This window comes from Chiloscyllium plagiosum, unplaced genomic scaffold (genome assembly GCF_037043375.1).
Source record: "Chiloscyllium plagiosum isolate Xiang-an unplaced genomic scaffold, Cpla_swu_hap1 HiC_scaffold_27, whole genome shotgun sequence".
Lineage (NCBI taxonomy): Eukaryota > Metazoa > Chordata > Chondrichthyes > Orectolobiformes > Hemiscylliidae > Chiloscyllium > Chiloscyllium plagiosum.
The window spans coordinates 80,865,220-80,885,061 of record NW_028270165.1 but is presented as its reverse complement, the minus strand read 5'-3'; the positions used below and the strand labels follow the sequence as shown (position 1 = coordinate 80,885,061).

General features: G+C 45.8%; 1 protein-coding gene across 1 annotated transcript in view; it reads right to left on the bottom strand.

The window, feature by feature from the left end:
- Positions 1-2,294: 2,294 nt before the first annotated feature.
- LOC148144678 (uncharacterized) overlaps positions 2,295-19,842 on the bottom strand; it is a 92,637-nt gene continuing 75,089 nt past the window's right edge. Inside the window, exons 4-5 of the mRNA XM_087975002.1 lie at positions 8,061-8,069; positions 2,295-3,420 (exon numbers count right to left, since the gene is read on the bottom strand). Of these exons, the coding sequence (XP_087831128.1) occupies positions 2,821-3,420; positions 8,061-8,069 (609 nt within the window). The 3' untranslated portion in view covers positions 2,295-2,820. The remainder of the gene's footprint in view (positions 3,421-8,060; positions 8,070-19,842) is intronic.

Below are 19,842 nucleotides of genomic sequence, written 5' to 3'. Positions count from 1 at the left end.
TGCCCTATTTATAAGTAGAGACAATAGGTGTGAATTCTGTCTGTTTCCCAATGTTAAGTCAGACTGACATTTTTCTTAGAAAAGCTCTGCATTTAAATTACATTCTTGAGAAGGTAAGTTATAGATTCGGGTGTAGGTTAGGGAGAATTGGCCGTGCTAAGTTACCCATAGTGACCAGGGATGTACCGGTTAGGGTGGCTTGGCCATGGGAAATACGCAGTAAGGGGTTGGGTATGGTTGGGATACTGTTCAGAGGGCCAGAGAGGAATAGATGGGCTGAATGGTCTGCTTCCACATTGTTGGGATTGTATGACCCTCCCCATAAAGGAGCATTTTATCTACATCTATCCTGTCATGCCCCTTTCAGAATTCTACTGGTTTCAGTAAAGGTATGCAGCACAGAAACAGACACTTCGGTCCAATTCGTCCAGGCCGACCAGGATTCCAAACTAAACCAGTCCCACTTGCCTGCATTTGGCCCATATCCCACTAAACCTTTGTATTCATCTACCCATCCAAATGCTGTTTAAACGTTGTAAATGTACTGGCAACTACCACATCGTCAGCAAGTTCATTCCACATACAAAGCCACCCTCTTTCAAAATGTTGCCCCTCCGGTTCCTTTTAAATCTCTCTCCTCACCTTAAGTAATATGCCCCCAAGTTTTGAGTTCCCCGATGCTAAGCAAGAGCCCTTTGTTATTCAGCTTACCTCCACTCCTCATTTTATCAATCTCAATGATGTCAACCCCTCACTTCCTCTCCTCCAGTGAATAAAGTCCCAGCCTCTCCTTATAACTCAAACCCTCCAGTCCTGGTAAATCTTTACCGAACCCTCTGTGATAAGAATACTTCCGATTACAGGGCCATCAGAACTGTACACAGTACTCTGAAAGTGGCCTCACCAACATCCTGTACAACCTCAACATGATGTCCCAACCCCTGTACTCAATGGTGTGAAAATGAATGCTATGCTGCTAAATGCCTTCTTAACTACCCTGTCTATCAGTGATGCAACTTCTAACGAACTATGTACCTGAACACCACTCCCCCCCCCCCCCCCCATGGCTGTCTGTTCTATAATATGACCCAGGGCCCTACCATTATCTGTACAAGTCCTGCCCTTTCTTGTTTTAGCAAAATGCAACCCCTTGCTTGTATTAATACCTCTCTCACAAATGCTCCCCCTCAGACACACACACACCCAATACGCTCTCAGGCTTATACTCCATCACACTCACACTTTACCAAGCATGTACACACTCTCACACACAAACTCACATGCACCCACACACAATTCTATGGGGTGAATTTGTATTGGCAGAATTATATTTGCAGATGTATTCAATTTTGCTCAAAAAGCACACAATTTCCAGGCAGTCAATCCATGTAATATTTTATGAATTTGGAAATAGAACCAGTCTGACTCAAGATTGGAATACTGTCAGACTCAATTCTCAGGAAGAAAGTGAGGACTGCAGATGCTGGAGATCAGAGCTGAAAAGGTGTTGCTGGAAAAGCGCAGCAGGTCAGGCAGCATCCAAGTAGCAGTAGAATCGACGTTTCGGGCATGAGCCCTTCTTCAGCCCTTTCCTGAAGAAGGGCTCATTCCCGAAACATCGATTCTCCTGCTCCTTGGATGCTGCCTGACCTGCTGTGCTTTTCCAGCAACACATTTTCAGACTCAATTCTCACACCTTTAAATGCATTGTCTGAGCTGAGATGTCATCTTTTTTATAAAACCTTAAGTCATCTCAAGAATGTGACTTAAGAGATGTTCTGGCAGTTACACATTAATGAACCAAAACCTACACCCATTCGAAGAGATGAAAGACTTGACAGCAATCTAGGCTTGTTCAATATATTCCATCAGTTGCATGATACTGATCTTTTGATATACATTCTGTGTCTTACAATGCGGCTCCACAGCTACCCGATGAAGGAGCAGCACTCAGAAAGCTAGTGCTTCCAAATAAACCTGTTGGACAACAACCTGGTATTGGGTGATTTCTTTTTAACTTTATCAACCCAGACTAATACCGACACCTCCACATCATTTCTAGTGAACACAGCCCACACCTCCTGGTGCTGTCAGTAAACTTTACAATGCTGATGTAACAACACAGTACCTGAAAGATTTACAATTTCTCACGATACTAGCTTCTCATTCACTGCTCCATCTGATACATGACATTGGAAACTCAGTGCAGGAGGCTGAAACAAAGGAGCAGCTTTAAACTAAAAACGTCTTCCAGCTCAAAGCTTTCAATGAGAGTCTGAGCCCGGTGGTAAGTTCAGGTAACCTTTATTGTGACTCAACTTAGTTACATCTTCAGATTCCCCCCTGCAAAAAGGCATAGACAAAGTAGCTGCTTTTTAAACAGCTCAAGATCAAAGCCCACACACACCTCACTGTCTTTACTATTGGCCAGCACCAGGTTGTAATTGGATCCTTGTTACAGCCGTAATCCGGAGGAAGTATTGCCTCACTCAGCAATTTCAACCCATACCCTGTATCCTGGTAAGTTTCTCCCTGCTCATTTGCCAGTGGGGAGAGGGCAGTGTAGAGTCAACCAGACTGCTGTGGGTCTGGAGTCATGTGTAGGCCAGACCGAGTGAAGGATGCAGATGGAACGACTGAATGAATACTCTCCCACAATGGCGGTTCCCTTTCCTAACAAGGGAGAGAGTGAATCAGATGGGGGCTTTCTCCCCCGCACCACCCACTCCCTCTGCCATCTGTCATGGTGGGATTCAAACCCGGGAGTGCCCGGAACCGGGTTGATAGTCCAATCGATAATGGCACTTGACCGTCACTCCTTCAATCCCCCTGCGATGGCACGTGAACTCGCTGGTGCTTCCGCAGGTGGGAGGAGCGGGTGAAGCCCTTCCCGCACTGAGAGCAGGTGAACGGCCTCTCCCCGGTGTGGACACGCTGGTGTCTCAGCAGGGAGGAAGATGTGCTGAAGGCCTTCCCACACTCGGGGCAGCTGAAGGGCCTTTCCCCCGTGTGGAACCGCTGGTCGGTCAGCAGGTTGGAGACCTGGGTAAAGGCCTTCCCGCACTTAGGGCAGTTGAAGAGCCTCTCTCCCGTGTGGATCCGCTGGTGGGTCTGGAGGCTGGAGTAATTGCTGAAGGCTTTCCAGCACTCAGAGCAGCTGAAGGGCCTCTCCCCCGTGTGGACCCGCCGGTGGGCCAATAGGCCAGAGAAAAACATGAAGACCTTCCCACAACCTGGGCAGCTGAAGGGCCTTTCCCCCGTGTGGTCCCACTGGTGGGCCAGCAGGTGGGAGTAATGTCTGAAGGCCTTCCCGCAGACAGGGCAGGGGAATGGCCTCTCCCCGGTATGACTGCGCCGATGAGTCTCCAGGGCAGACGGGAAAGGGAAGCCTTTCCCACAGTCGCCACACTTCCACGGTTTCTCCACGGGGCGGGATTCCTCTGGTTTCTCCATGGATGAAGCTTCAGCCGCACACAATCGAATTTCCAGCCCCTCCCTGTCGTGAATTCCTCTTTCCAGGTCTTTTGGTTGCTACACGCTCCACGCACAGTGCGCTGCAACAGTGGGGTCTCTCGTCCAGTCCCAGTGATGCTGAAAACATACTCACTCAGTCAGGAACCAAAAAGCTTTGATCCCTCTCACAGAAATCAGTCGAACATCGTTGCGGTCCTAGTGGACTGAGTGACTGTCAGACATTGACAGCGAAGTGAGGATCGTAAATGCTGGAGAGTCAGTCAAAAAATGTGGCACTGGAGAAGCACAGGGATGTCAGACAGCATCCGAGGAGCAGGAGGGCCAATGTTTTGGGCGTAAGCCCTTCATCTGTTGATTGAGAAACTTCCGCCATCAGATCTTCAAATACGCTGTAAAAAGAGATTACAAAAGCCATCACTATCAGTGCAGGGTAGAAATTCAGAACAAGTAATTCTACTTTCTGTGGAATATTCTTTTGTTGTTCCACAAAATTGAAAGCACCACTCTCTCTTCCCCTCTGTTCTCACTCCGCTCTAACTAATTCCCCGAAGATGCTGATTCAGGATCTTACAGGGGCAGAAAAGCAAAAATGTCAAGACTGACATCTCTCTGAATTTTGGATACTTCCACCTGAAAGTTAATATCTTTAACAACACTGGGATCCTGCTGAGAGTGAGCAGGTCTGATTTTGGGAAGCAAATACAATGTGTGTCAATTCAGGGTGAACCTGCCACGCAGCTTCTTTAGGAACAACCAGACACAAAATGGTTAACATCCCTGGGAAGGGGAAGCAAAATGACACCAGAGAGAAATTGAATATACTGACATGGCAAACATTAGTGGAAAGCCAGAGTCATAGAGGTAGACAGTACAGAAACAGACCCTTCGGTCCAACTCGTCTGTACTGACCAGATATCGTAAATCAATCTGGAACCGTTTGCTCACACGTGGCCCATAGCTGGGGTCATCCCTACCCCCCCTGTCCTGAGACCTTGATGCCTCCAAGCTGACCTTCAAAGGTTCGGTTTTTCCCTCCATTCTTTCCCGGTTGTCTTTTGTAAGTATTGAAAACTTTCCCAATCCTCTGAGTATAGGATTTGGGAAGTTGTGTTGTCACAGTACAGGACATTGGTTAGGCCACATTTGGAACATTGTGCACAATTCTGGTTTCCTTCCCATCAGTAAGATGTTGTGAAACTTGAAAGGGCTCAGAAACATTTACAAGGATATTGCCAGGGTTGGAGGATTTGAGCTAAAGGGAGGCTAGGGCTGTTTTCCCTGGAGCGTTGGAGGCTAAGGGGTGACCTTATAGAGGTTTATAAAATCATGAAGGGCATGGATAGGATAAATAGGCAAAATCTTTTCCCAGCGGTGGGGGGAAGGGGAGGTCCAGAACAAGAGGGCATAGGTTTAAGGTGAGGGGGGAAAGAAACAAAAGAGATCTGAGGGGCAACCTTTTCACACAGAGGGTAGTAAATGTATAGAATGAGCTGCAGGAGGAAGTGGTGGAGGCTAGTACAATTGCAACATTTAAAAGGCATCTGGATGGGTATATATGAATGGGAAGAGTTTGGAGGGATATAGGCCAGGTGCTGGCAGATGGGACTAGATTGCGATGGGATATCTGGTCGGCATGGACAAGTTGGACCGAAGGGTCTGTTTCTATGTTGTATATCTCTATGACTAGTTGGACTTAAGGGTCTGTTTCTGTGCTGTATGACTCTGGAACTGTTCTGTACTGGTCTTAAAATCATGTTTTTGCCTTCCCCCACAAACATTCACTTCTTTGTTGTTCAAAAATCAGATGAACTCAGCCTTGAATATATTCAATGACCCCCTAACTGCAGGAAGACATCCCCACTTCTGAACTCAATTCCTCTTGCTCATATACCACTTGCCTTGCTGATTGCTTGCTGCACCTGTCTGACAACTGGCAGTGACTGGTGTAGGAGGACGCTGAGGCCCCTTTGCACATCCACACATCATTCCAGATGAAGGGCTCGTGCCCAAAAAGCCAACTGTCCTGCTCCTCAGATGCTGCCTAACCTACTGCTCTTCCAGTACCACACTTTTTGACCCTGATCTCCAGCATCTGCAGTTCTCACTTTCTCCACATCCAATTACATCTCCATTTAAACAATGCACTTCCTTTCTACTTTTTTTCCCACAGCAAAGGCTATAACTTCATATTGTTGTACTGCATTTGCCATGTGTTTGCCAGTTGTGGTCTTCTCTATATCGGGGAGAGCGAGCGCAAACTTGGGGAATGGTTCACTGAGCATCATATCTGGGTCCACAGAGCCGACCAGAGTTCCCAGTCACCACCCATTTCAATTCCCCTTCCCACCCCCTTTCTGACATTAGAATCTTTGGCCGCCTCTATTGCCACAACGAATCAAACCGCAAACTGGAGGGACAACACCTCATCTTAATAGAGAAGGAAGTAAGCAATAAATAATAGACCCCTACAGAGTGCTGAGGAAAAAAGGGACCTTACTGTCCAAGTTCAGAGAACCCCAAAGGTATCAGTACAAGTAAAACGGGGAATGAGGAAGGCAGCTGGATGGGTATGTGAATAGGTGGGGTTTAAAGGGATATGGGCCAAGTGCTGATAAATAAGATAGATTAATTTCAGATATCTAGTCAGCATGGACGAGATGGACTGTTTCTGTGCTGTACAGCTCTATGGCCATCCACTTCATTTTGAAATGTTTGCACTACCACTTGGAACATCCTGCTAGGGTTCAGAGAGTGCCAGGTCCTAACATCTCCTTCCTCATGTCTCCTATGTATTTTAAATCAATAATAACATTTGTATGTTCCTGGGTTAGTACTTTAAATACACAGACACATACAAGAAAATCAGAGTTTCTACTCGGTAGAGACAGTGATGATTTATTTCAACTTGCTAACAGGGTATCAGAAGGGGAGGATCTGCAGACAGAAATCTTGGAAGAAATTCCATAACAAGATCTGACAGGGTCACTCAATATCATTGGGGGGTTGAATCTGGAAAGAGAAATCCATTCGACCTGCTTCAAAGAGGAACTACCAGTGAACTGAGCTTTAACTGGTTACACAGAATGAGTGTGTGTGTCCCAGTGAGCTGACAATGGGAAGGAGCTTTAACCAGTTACACAGACAGAGAGGGGCTGGGGCATTTATTTTACCCCTGGAGCATCAGAGCCTGAGGGGTAGAGAGGTTTATAAAATCATGAGGGGCATAGATAGGGCAAATAGCCTAGGTCTTTTCCCCCCAGGATGGGGGAGTCGAAAACTAGAAGGCATAGGTTTAAGGTGAGAAGGGAAAGATTTGAAAGGGACCTAAGGGACAACTTTTCATGCAGAGGGTTGTGCATGTATGGAATGAACTGCCAGAGGAAGTGGTGGAGGTGGGTACAATTGCAATGTTTAAGAGGCATTTGGTTGGGTACATGAATAGGAAGGTTTTGGAGGGATATGGCCTGGGTGCTGCCAGGGGGAATTAGATTGGATTGGAATATCTGGTCGGCATGGATGAGTTGGACCGAAGGGTCTGTTTCTGTGCTGGTTCTGGTTATGCTAATCCCTGTGGCCTTATTCCAGATGCGATCCATATCTGCAGGCAAGACACGACTGACTCCAGTGTCTCTCTGGTCACCGCCTCTGTACCCCTTGGAACGATTCGGCTCCCTTCTCAGTCCACTTCCACCACATGACCGAAGCAATGATTGGTTATGTTCTTGCTCGAACTAATGTTATGCGTGCCTTTCACTCCCAGGAGCGTGCGGCCTACAGTGATGTTCCCTCCCTTTCAGCCTTGTCACGGGTAGAGCCTGGTTCGTTGGTGCTCGTCAAGAACTGGACTGGCAAAGGTCTCCAACCTTGTTGGGATGGCCCCTTCCAGGTTTTACCTCTCACCCCTACGGCGGTCACAGTCGCTGGGCGCTCAGCTTGGGTCCAACTGCACCGTTGTAAATTGATTGACCGCACCAATCAAAAGTGGGGAAGAGGAGGAGAGAATCCTGGATCTCAACAAAAGGAGTGGACCCTGTCCATTTGGGTTTTTGAATTTTGCTGTTGTTCTCATGTTAATCTTATTACAGATACTTGAACTAAGAGGAGGGACATGTGGGGGATCGCCTATCTCCTCACCTTTCTGATCACATACAACATCCTGATGGGGAACGCCACTAAGTATGGATGCAACCAGGAATGATCAGAGATTATCCACCACCCATGCTGAGGAGATGTCGTCCAGTGCACCGGACCAGGCGCCTTTGACGTGTGGAACGTGATGAAGATTGATTATTGCAATGGACTCTTACATCAGAAAGACCAGATGGTCCATCTGGACAGTAGAAATCAGTGGGAGTTACCATGTCGTTAACTTTTTTTTTATTTTACCTGCAGACGCAAGCGTAGTGAGGATAAAAATGATCAACTCAGTAACACCATCCCTTTTTGCAGGTCGGGCCAACTTGAGAAAAGGGAAGCCTGACAGGGGAAACTCCTCAATCCAAACAACTTATTTATACAGGCCCACAGAACTCTCTTCACCCCAGAGGCAGTAGTATGTTACTCCTCTCTATGGGGAGATGACTTACTTGCCCCGTCTCCAGTCCCCGATTCCATTCTATTCGTCAGACTTCCTCCTGCCGACCCTGCGAAGAGAAATATCACTTTCCAATACCTCCGGTCTGTGTATACAAACAGCCGGTGTAACACTGGCTGGGGTACAGCAGCCTTATGCGACACATGGACCTGGAACGGAACCCTTCCCTTGTACATTTATAGGCCTTTTCTCTTTTCAGAATCTGATACTGTCACCAAGACCATGTACAATAGAGCTAAGGGAGAGCCCAATGGGAACAGCATTCTGAGGACCATTGTCTCCCATACAGTGCGAGTGCTCGAGTCACTTGGCCCATTTGTTTTTTTACAGAGCTCAAGCAACTCCTCTTGCAAAAAGTCGACCCTTTCCTCCTGTAGACCTGACCAGACTTCCTGCTGTAACATTTCAGTAACCTATTTTGACAAAATCTCCCAAATATAAACCAAACCAGACTATTATTTCTTCAGCTAAGGTAAAGCTACCAATTTCCTTGTCCTGGATGGCAAAGATGTTCCTCATAAGGTCACTATCGGAGCCCTTGTTCCCACAACAGTACCTTGTCCTGGCCAGTGGACAAGTTGATGAAACCTACATCTGAGGAGGATGCAGAGGTCAGTCTCAGCCAACCTTGCTCCAACTGGAAGGATCCCAAGGGACTGGGTGACAATACAGGACACCCGATAGGCTGGGGAATCCAGAGTACCCTGAGGTTGGAAGGATCGGCAGGGGTGACAAGTCAACAGAACCGCAATTCCCTCTTTTACGGCCTGACCTTTTGAGGAAATAAGACTAAAGAGGCTTTGAAACAGAGTAAACTGGGATTATCAGACCTGTGTCTTTACTCTGTGCAGAATCGGTAAGCCTTAGACTATATACTTGCCCAGGAGGGTGAGGTCTGCACCATTGTCCAAGATAAATGCACTATGGGCATTCCCAATCTCACTGGCAATTTTAACTAAGATACAAGAAGAGATCCAGGCATTCCTTGACAGAATGACTGAAGGGACTAGGTGGGGAAACTGCAGATCGGGCTGATGGTACAATTGGCTTATCAATTTAGCTATGTCTGTTTGTCAGTATTGGTATTGTTAGGTATATAATAGCTAGGCTTATGAGGTCCCTTAGTGATATAGATTTGCCCCAGAAGATGCTCCTTTTACGATCTGATAGCTCACCCACACGTGTCGATGGCGATGATAAATATGACCAGATAAGCTGCGAAGATGGTGGTGTTGCTCTACAGGATGTTGATGGCAGGACTACCTTGAAGGGCATTCGTTTGGACTAGCCTTCTCTTTCAGTGATCGCAGTGCAATCAAAGGGAGGAATGAGGGTGTTGGCATCTGGGTGATAAAGTCTATAGCCTTAAAACTTGTCTTTAAACATTCAGACTAAAATGTAATGCTGAATTATTGAATACATTTACTGCACTAGAAAATAAACCGGCAGGAAGGCTCAGAAAGAGGAGAGAACTTAAAGATAGGGACACCTGGGCTCACCAAGCGAGAACAGGATGCTGTGAGGCAATTAAGAACGTTTGCCTCAGCATCGGTGAATCTGTGTGAACAGGACACCAAGTGGCAACATTCACAGCCGTTCCCTTGTGAAATTAATGATAGTCTTTGAATCTGACCCTGAAACAAGACTCGGTACTATCCATAGCTGTGTAATTAATGGGTGGAGCTTGTCCATTATAATAGATTCTTACTACCCCTTGCAAGTGGGGCATTCACAAAATAAATCTTTGCAGTCTTGAGAGTTCAAAAGGACACGAGAGAGAGAGACCGTTTTATTGCTGAGGCTGTTGAATCCCGTAGAGAATTAACTCTTAGTGCTTATTTGCTATGGATTGAATTGAATTGCATTTTGGGACTTTATGATGAAAGGTTTTTATTCCAGGTTTCCAAAGTGTATGATCTCCAGGGCAAACCAAGAGAGAGGCTTTACAGGTCTGAGTTCTCAAAGGATTCCCTGGGCCACCTCAAATCTCCACTTTAACATGGGAGGTAGGACAAAATGGCTTCTGCTTGGCTAACTCAGTGGGACTGAGTCAGGCAGATACTCACGACTCAGAACAAACAAGAAACCACAGACTGATGTCAATCCAGTGAAAAAAACTGCAAATGCAGAAGTAACAAATGTGAACCTAACCATCAATCGCAGAAGTAACGGTTTAATCCTAACCACCAGACAGGACAAATACAATTCCAAGAACAGGTTGTCTACAAGAAATTATGATAGATTAGATTATATTCTCTACAGTTTGGAAACAGACCCTTCGGCCCAACCAGTCCACACTGACCCTCCGAAGAGTAACCCACCCAGAACCATTTTTCGTCTGACTAATGCACCTAACACCATGGGCAATTTAGCATGGCCAATCCACCTGACCTGCACATCTTTGGACTGTGGGAGGAAACCGGAGCACCCGGAGGAAACCCACGCAGACATGTGGAGAATGTGCAAACTCCACACAGATGGTCACCCAAGGCTGGAATCGAACCTGGGACCCTGGGGCTGTGAGGCAGTAGTGCTAACCACTGAGCCACCGTGCCGCCCTAGGCTAAGTCAAAAATGCATGAGGACCTTGCGGGATCCGATTGGTTGTTACTATGTGATCATGCTCAATGTCTGACTCGAAACAATGTACATAAGTTCTATACAAATTCTGTAAAAGTTGGCGGATTCTTTTGGCACTCTAGGAGTACTCATCGGTGGCCCAGTGATTAGCGCTGCTGCCTCACAGCACCAGGGGTCCCAGGTTCAATTCCAGCCTCCGGGGGCTGGCTGTGTGGAGTTTGCACATTCTCCCCATGTCTGCATGGGTTTCCTCCAGGTGCTCTGGTTTCCTCACACAATCCAAAGATGTACAGTTTGGTGAATTGGCTATGCTAAATTGCCCATAATGTTAGGTGCATTAGTTAGAGGGAGATGGGTCTGGGTGAGCTACTCTTCAGAGGGTCGGTGTGGACTGGTTGGGCCGAAGGGCCTGTTTCCACAATGTTGGGAATCTAATCTAATCCTTCTGGGCTGATCAGAGTCTACTGACCCGGCTGTATCAAAGAATAAACTATTGCTTGTATGATTGACAAAAGAGTCATTTCCAGGTGTGTTTATTGACCAATCCCAGAAATCCGAATCCGGACAGCAGTCCAGATCATCAGAACAACCAGATAGGAAACGGTTAATGTCCCCAGAATGTGGGGAGCAAAATAAGACACCAAGGCGTTAACACCAACACCAGGGAGAACCTGAACATACAGACGTGACAAACATTAGTGGCAAGCCAGAATCACAAATGTACAGCACAGAAACAGTCCCTTCAGTCCATGCTGACCAGATATCCTAAATCAATCTAGTCCCATTTGCCAGCACTTGGCCCATGTCCCTCTAAATGTTTCCCAACATATACCCATCCAGATACCTTTTAAAGGTTGTAATTGTACCAGCAGTCACCATTTCCTCTAGCAGCTCATTCTTTACACACACCACCCTCTGTATATAGGAGTTGCCCCTGAGGTTTCTTTTAAATCTCAGCCTCACCCTAAACCTATGAGCAATCCCAGATCAAAGATCTTGTCTATTTACCCTCACCATGCCCCATATTATTTTATACAATGTTGTAGGGTCTCCCCTGTGGGATATGGTTACTTCTGCAACCATAATTGCTTCTGCAAAGTAAAAGAACTAACGCCAGGGTATAATTGTTTCAGGGAGAAAGTGAGGTCTGCAGATGCTGGAGATCAAAGTTGAAACTTTATTGCTGGAACAGCACAGCAGGTCAGGCAGCATCCAGGGAACAGGAGATTCGACGTTTCGGGCACAGGCCCTTCTTCAGGAATTCCTGAAGAAGGGCCTGTGCCCGAAACGACGAATCTCCTGTTCCCTGGATGCTGCCTGACCTGCTGTGCTGTTCCAGCAATAAAGTTTCAACTATAATTGTTTCAGCCAAGAGTGGAGTTAACAAGAATGAAAGCTATGTGAAGGAAATATATAATTGTTTTTGTATTAGCTAAAATGTGCATACATGAAATGTGCCTGCAAACAATGGAAGATGTTACAGACAAACAGATAAGGTGCTGTGAGGGGACGGGGTGTGGGTTAAGCTAGATATGCTCGTACAAACAGTTATAAGCATCTGTTTCCTGCTTCTGCAAAAACAAAAAACACACAATCAAGGAGGTCAGAAGGCTCAGTGTCGGCGAAAAATGGGAGGAAATGTTGCTTTCGCAAACACGGAAGCAGCTGGCAGTGAAAGAGGATATACGTTAACACTTTGTTCACGCACAAGGCCGGATAAGGCAAGAAATAGATAAGAGTAATGGGCGCCACCGGGAAAGAATGGAGGGACAAACCGATCTTTTGAGGGTCTGCTCCCTCCCTGGATTCACTCCAGTTGCTACAAGTGACCAATTTCCCCTCCTCCCATCTCTGTCTCCCTCCCAGGATGAAGAGTCGTCCAGAGGGCGGGAGATTCACTTTGAAACTGACAGGGCCACTTCCTTGCTGTGACGTCACAAAGGAACTAGGGGCGGGCCGAGGAAAAGTGACGGTACAGAGCACGGGGCGAGTCCTTCAGCGGGCCGCCTCACTGCGCATGCACTGCCCCAGCAGCAGACGGGGAGGACAACTCACTTTCCAAAACCCCTCCCGTCAGAGAATCCCCACAGTGTGGAAGCAGGCCACTCGGCCTCACCGACCCTCCCAAGGGTCACCAACCCACACCCATTCCCCTACATTTAACCCTGAGTTATGCACCTTACCTGCATATTATGCCTAATTTAGCATGGCCGATCCACCCTAACCTGCACATCCCTGGGCACTATGGGTAGTTTAGCATGGCCAATCCACCCTAACCTGCACATCCCTGGGCACTATGGGTAATTCAGCATGGCCAATCGACTTTAGATTAGGTACTGGAAAAGCACAGCAGTTCAGGCAGCAACCGAGGAGCAGAACAATCGATATTTCGGGCAAAAGCCCTTCATCAGCAATAGAGGCAGTGTGCCTGCAGGGTGGTGAGATAAATGAGAGGGAGAGGGGGGTGGGTGGAAAGTAATATAGAGTACAATAGGTGAATAGGGGTAGGGATGAAGGTGATAGGTCAGACAGGACGGTGGAGTGGCCTGTTCGGATCCGAACTCTGCTTGGTTAAAGGTGGTCCAGAGTCCGTGTAGGATGAGTTGGTTACAGAGGCAGGCACTGAGGAAGCAAATGTGGCTGTGGTAGCGAGTCTGTTTCAGGACATGGTTGAAGAGCTTCAGGGCAGAGGAAATGACCTGGGAGTTGCAGTGGGAGAGGGACTCCCTGAGATTCTTGTAGAGAGAGGAGGAAAACTTCTTCAAGGCAGGCATCCTTGCAAGAGGATTCACTGTAGGGTTAAAATCAACTCGGTAAAAACAAGGACTGCAGATACTAGAAACCAGATTCTAGAATCACACAACTCCAGGTTGTAGTCCAACAAGCTTCTTTGGAAGCAGTAACTTTTGGAGTGCTGCCTCTTCATCAGGTGGTTGTGGAGGATAAGATCCTAAGACACAATTTAGAGCAAAACATTCCAGTGTCCTGCCACTGAAATGGTATATTGAACAAACCTGGATTGTTAAGTCTTCCACCTTTCCAAATAGGTTGCAGGTCTCATTACAATGTAAATCCCAGAATTTCTTGTTGTCACCTTTGAGATAACAAGGTTTTATAGCAAAAGCTCACATCTCAGCTCAGACAATGCATTAAAGGTGTGAGGTCAGAGTCTGCCTGTATCCCAAACTTGAGTCAGACTGGTTCTATTTCCAAAGTCAAATTTACAAACTATTATATGTATTGACTGCCTGCAGATTTTTGCTTTAAAAAATGCACATAGAATGTATCTGCAAATATACATCCCCACACACACACACACAAACAAGTTTGTTGGGTGAATTTATACTTGCAGAATTATCTTACTTTGCTCAAAAACTGCATGAATCCATGTAAGATTCTGTAAATCAGTTTAACCATTGGGCCACAGACAGTCGCACACAGGGGAGCTCACACCTTCAATACATTATCTGGACTGACGCAACACCAATTGGTAAAGTTCACTTGAGGATTTAACTATTTTAAAAGGTTTTGTGATTTACATTTGAAAGAACTGAATCTATCATGGTCATTCGAACAGATGAGAGACTTAACAAACAATCCAGGTCTTTTTCAATATATAATTTCAGTTACATCACACTATAAACTGTTGCGATAAATTCTGTGTCTTACAATTTTATATTCCACAATCTCCTGATGAAGGAGCTGCACTCCGAAAGCTACTGCTTCCAATTAAACTTGTTGGACAGAATTCCTCAAGTAGGGCACCATAAGAGTCCTGGGAGACCCCTATTTCTTGTTTACTTCATAATGAACAAACATTAAATACGATCGCCTATTTATTTCTAATTTTGTTTCATTTTTCTTGTTTTATTCCCTGCGATGATGTGGGAGAATTGTTAGATTTGGGTCAGCCATTTGGTCACATATTAAAGCCTGGAAACCATTTTGAATCTCAGCTTAGTGCCTGCTTGCTAAAGCTTGTGTTTCCCAGGCTCAGCGGAGACGGTTGGCCTTGCAGCTGTACTGCTTCCCGATAAACAAATTCTTTCCTGACATGGGGCTTTAATTCCATCCCCCACAGTTGGCGAGTCAGGCAGTTAATTCCCTGGTCCTCTCAGGTCACCAGCCGATATCCTTTGAGAGATGAAATATAGAGGGTGGTTGCTGCTTTTGTTGTGTCCAAAATAAAGAGGAAAGCTGGCCAGGAACAAAAGTGCTATTAGAAATGTTGATACAATTCTCACTAAACAGCCACAAGATACTAGTGAGAGGACTCAACAGGGTCCTGGCGTCTGGATGTAATACTGCTGAGAGCACTTGTGCTTTACAAAGTTAATAAAAATCAATTTGCTTACCCCAGGGTTTTGAGAGGTGAAACCCTATTTGATAAGCCCTGGACCCACACTGAGGTCCGTGGCATGCTTCAAGATGCCCCCAATCTGTTCGAGTGCCCAACATTAGTTTTAATTGGCGAGTAGAAATCTGAAGTATAATTGCTCGCTTCAGGATGTCCAGACTTGAATGAATTTGGCATACAGGTCACATTGGGCAACCATTAAACACTCTGTTGTATTTCCCCGGGTTGTGGACTCATGCAGAGACACAAACAACTTGTGTTGAAAACAGTGTTTGATTTGCAAATGGAACAGCTGAGAGGGATTTAGAGTTTGCACACTTGGTTAAGCAACAATGTGTCACAGCCAGGATTTATGAGGCTCAACTCCCTAACTTGGGCTGCTTTGGAATGTGAGTGCCTCATTAGCCTTGGAAGGAAGGAAGGAATAAACAAAAGCTGACAAACTGAGATATGAAGAAAGTTGGAAAATGTTACAGAGAGACACACACAGGCAGAAGTTTGCAGGAAAGTTAACACTTCATAATCTGGTTTCAATGCACATTAGCCTGGGTATGGTACTGATATCACAGGGGCCTCAAGGGTAATCCCTCAATACTCAAACCAAAATGTGGGTGACCTCTGCCGGACTGGACTGTGTTCATTCTGCCTATTTCAGTTGATGATGGTCATTATTGTTAACACTCACAAACCTGGTGGTACCCAGATTTTCAGAAAGCAGCTAGGAAAAGATCTGAAGCGTGTTTAATTTGTAAACAAACAAGATGCATACTCTAAGAGGGATGCCCTGTGTTTGTTCACCACCTCCTTGCCTGGTCGGCCTTTTTTAATTGTCTACAGCTTGCTTATATAGAATCACCTCGTGTACATTGTTATGAATATTGTCTAATAAGAGTAGATGTATTTAGTAGATGAATCAAAACCACCTCAATGACTGAAACAGCTGACACTGGATTGTTGGACAAATGGGAAATATTTGCATCAGTTAACCAAAACAATTCAAAGTTTACAGTCACGGATACATCAAGTCGAAGAATTAGGAGCGGGGCATATTGGAGCCTGCTTCCTCGGGCAGAGAATTCCGCAGATACACTACTCTCTGGGAAAAGCAGCAGCCCTCACTTCCTCCTCCTCATCTCTGTCCTAAACCTACTCCCCCAAAGCTTGAGGCCTAGTCCCAGCCAAGAGCAGAAATGACTGGATAGGGTAGGGCTTCATCCTCTCAGTGCAATGAATTCCCACTTTAGACGAAAATCCCGGATGTACTCACTTAGTTGCTTGCTGTCTCACAAATGAAAGATTTCATTGTAACTTCTTCCGGTCCCAGTAAGGGCAAAACATCTTTGAAAGCTGCTCTGAAAACCCAGTCTTCACAACCACATTTCTGTTTTCACCGAAGACAGTTAGAGTCATACACCACACAAACAGATCCTTCAGCCCAACTCGTCTCTGCCAACCATATATCCGAAATCAATCTGTTCCATTTGCCAGCATGTGGCCCATATTCCTTAAAACTCTTCCTATTCATATACCCATCTAGATGCAGAGGGATGTGGGCCAAATGTTAGCAAATGGGACAAGATTAATTTTGGATATCTGGTCGGCATGGACGAGTTGTACCAAAGGGTCTGTTTCCGTGCTATATGACTCTAATCTTCTTCGGTGAAAGCAGAGGTGTGATTGTGAAGGCTGGAGTTTCAGAGCAGCTTTCAAAGATGTTTTGCCCTTAATGGGAGCAGAAGAAGTTACAATGAAGTATTGCATTTGTGAGAAAGCAACTGAGTGAGTAACTACATCCGGGATTTTGATGGAAGGTGGGAATTTGTTGCACTGTGGGGATGAAGCCCTACCCTATCCAGTCATTTCTGCTGCTGGATGAGACCAGGCCTCAAGATTTGGAGGAGCAGATTTAGGACCGAGATGAGGAGGAACTGCTTTTCCCAGAGAGTAGTGAATTTATGGAATTCTCTGCCCATAGAAGCAGTAGAGGCATTTTCACTCAGAGAGACCTTGGAGTGCAGGTTCATAGCTCCTTGAAAGTGTAGTCACATGTCAATAGGATAGTGAAGATGGCGTTTGGTATGCTTTCTTTTATTGGTCAGAGTATTGAGTACAGGAGTCATGTTGTGGCTGCACAAGACATTGGTTAGGCCACTGTTGGAATATTGCGTGCAATTCTGGTCTCCTTCATGTCGGAAAGATGTTGTGAAACTTGAAAGGGTTCAGAAAAGATGTACAAGGATGTTGCCAGGGTTGGAAGATTTGAGCTATAAGGAGACACTGAACACGCTGGCGCTGTTTTCCCTGGAGTGTCAGAGGCTGAAGGGTGACCGTATAGTGGTTTATAAAATCATAAAGGGGCATGGATAGGATAAATAGACAAAATCTTTTCGCTGGGGTGGGGGAGTCCAGAACTAGAGGGCATAGGTTTAGGGTGAGAAAGGAAAGATATGAAAGAGACCAAAGGGGCAACTTTTTCACAAAGGCTGGTGTGTGTATGGAATGATCTGCCAGAGAAAGTTGTGGAGACTGGTGCAATTGCAACATTTAAGAGGCATTTGGATGGGTATATGAATAGGAAGGGTTTGGAGAGATATCATTTGGGTGCTGGCAGGTGGGACAAGATTGGGTTGGGATATCTGGTCGGCATGGGACGGGTTGGACCAAAGGGTCTGTTTCCATGCTGTACATCACTATGACTCTAAACTCAATACACAGTTGAATGGGTATTTGCAATGGTAGGGGAATGGAAGGGTAGTTGGGACAATGCAGGGAGGAGGAGCTGAGTTGATGGATAGATCAGCCCTGATCTTAATGAATGGTGGAGCAGGCTGGATGGGCCAAATGGCCTATTCCTGCTTCTATTACTATGAAACTATAACCCTGCATTTCCCATGGCTAACCCACCTAACCTGCATATCCCTGGACATGCTGGGCAATTTAGCCTGGCCAATCCAAATCAAGGCCAGTGAGCAGTATACTGATGTGAAAAATGAACATCAGAGAACGATAGAAAGGGACAAGGGGAGTAAATGTACCAGCAGTCAAAACTGGATTTTAAAGGTCACAAAAATTGAAACTAAAAACAGTGTGTCTGAATGTGTGCTGCATTGTAACAAAAGTGAATGAATTGACTGCACACATTGAAGAGAATAATTATGATCGGAGACTCCTTACAGAGACATGGCTTCAGGATGACAAGGATTGGATCCTGAATATCGAGGGGATAGTCAGATGGGAAGTGAGGTAAAGGTAGAGGGTTAGCGCTGCTAATCAAAGCACTGACCACAGGGTAGTCTGGTGTCCGCTCTGATTTCAGGTCCTGATTTCTCTATCCTCTGTTGATCTCCCTGTTTCCCTATTACACCTTCTGGAACAATAAAACATTCAGTCAATCAAGCCCCAACCCACAATCTCCCAGCCGGTCAACCATCCAGGCACAGAGTGTAGTCATAACAGGGAATTAAACAAGAAAAATGAAACAAAATTAGAAATAAATAGGTGCTTATGCTTAGTGTTTGTTCATTCGGAAGTAAACTAGAAATAGGGCTCTCCCAGGATTCTCATGGTGCCCGACTTGGGGAATTTTGTCTCCCTTCCATCTAACTATTAGCACCCAGCTATGATTTACAACAATATTTACACCAACAGAAATAAAGCATCTGTTATCAAATAGGCAGAGATATACTGATGTAGATTTTTTTTTCTCTTTCATGCAAACACACACACGTCCATGGGAGTGAATTTGTATGTGCAGGTTCGGTGGGGGGAGGGGACGGGGCGGGTTGGCCATGCCAAATTACCCATAGTGCCCAGGGATGTGCAGGTTGCGGGGGCGGGGGGGAGGGGGAGGGGGGATTAGCCTTGCCAAATTACCCATAGTGCCCAGGGATGTGCAGGTTAGGGGGGAATTGGCCATGCCAAATTACCCATAGTGCCCAGGGGTGTGCAGGTTGGGGGGGATTTGAAAACTTTCCCAGTCCTCTGAGTATTGGAGTTGGAAGGTTACGTTGTGCACTCTCCAGGACATTTGTTTGGCTACTTTTGGAGTATTGTGTGCAGTTTTGTCTCTCTGCTAGAGGAAGGATGTTGTGAAACCTGAAAAGATTCAGATAAGATTGACAAGGATGTTGTCAGGGTTTGAGCTGAACAGAGTGGAGCTGTTTTCTGTCGAGCGCCAAAGGCTGAGGGTGACCCTACAAACATGAAATCATGAGAGGCATGGATAGGGTAAATAGACAAGGTCTTTTCCCTGGATGGGTTATAGGTTCAGGGTGAGGGTGAGATTTAAAAGGAACCTAATGGGCAACTCCTATATTCAGAGGGTGCTGTATGTAATGAATGAGCTGCCAGAGGAAATGGTGATGGATGGTACAATTACAGCAATTAAATGGCATCTGGATGGGTATATGAATAGAAAGGGTTTAGAGGACATAGGCCAAGTGCTGACAAATGGGACTGGATTAATTTAGAATATCTGGTTGGTACTGATGAGTTGGACCAAAGGGTCTGTTTCTGTGCTGTACATCTCTATGACTCTGGCTTTCCACTAACATTTGCCACGTCAATAGGTTCACTTTCTCTCTAATGTCGGTGTTAATGCCTTGATGTCTCATTTTGCTCGCACCTTCCTGGGGATGTTAACCATTTCGTGTCTGGTTCTTCCTCAAGAAGCTGCATTCCCGATTCACCCTGAATTGACACACTTTTTATTGCTTCCCAAAATCAGACCTGCTCACTCTCAGCAGTATCACAGTGTTGTGAAAGATATTCACTTCCAGGTGGAATTATCCAAAATGCAGAGAGATGTCAGTCTTGATGTTTTTGCTTTTCTGTAAGA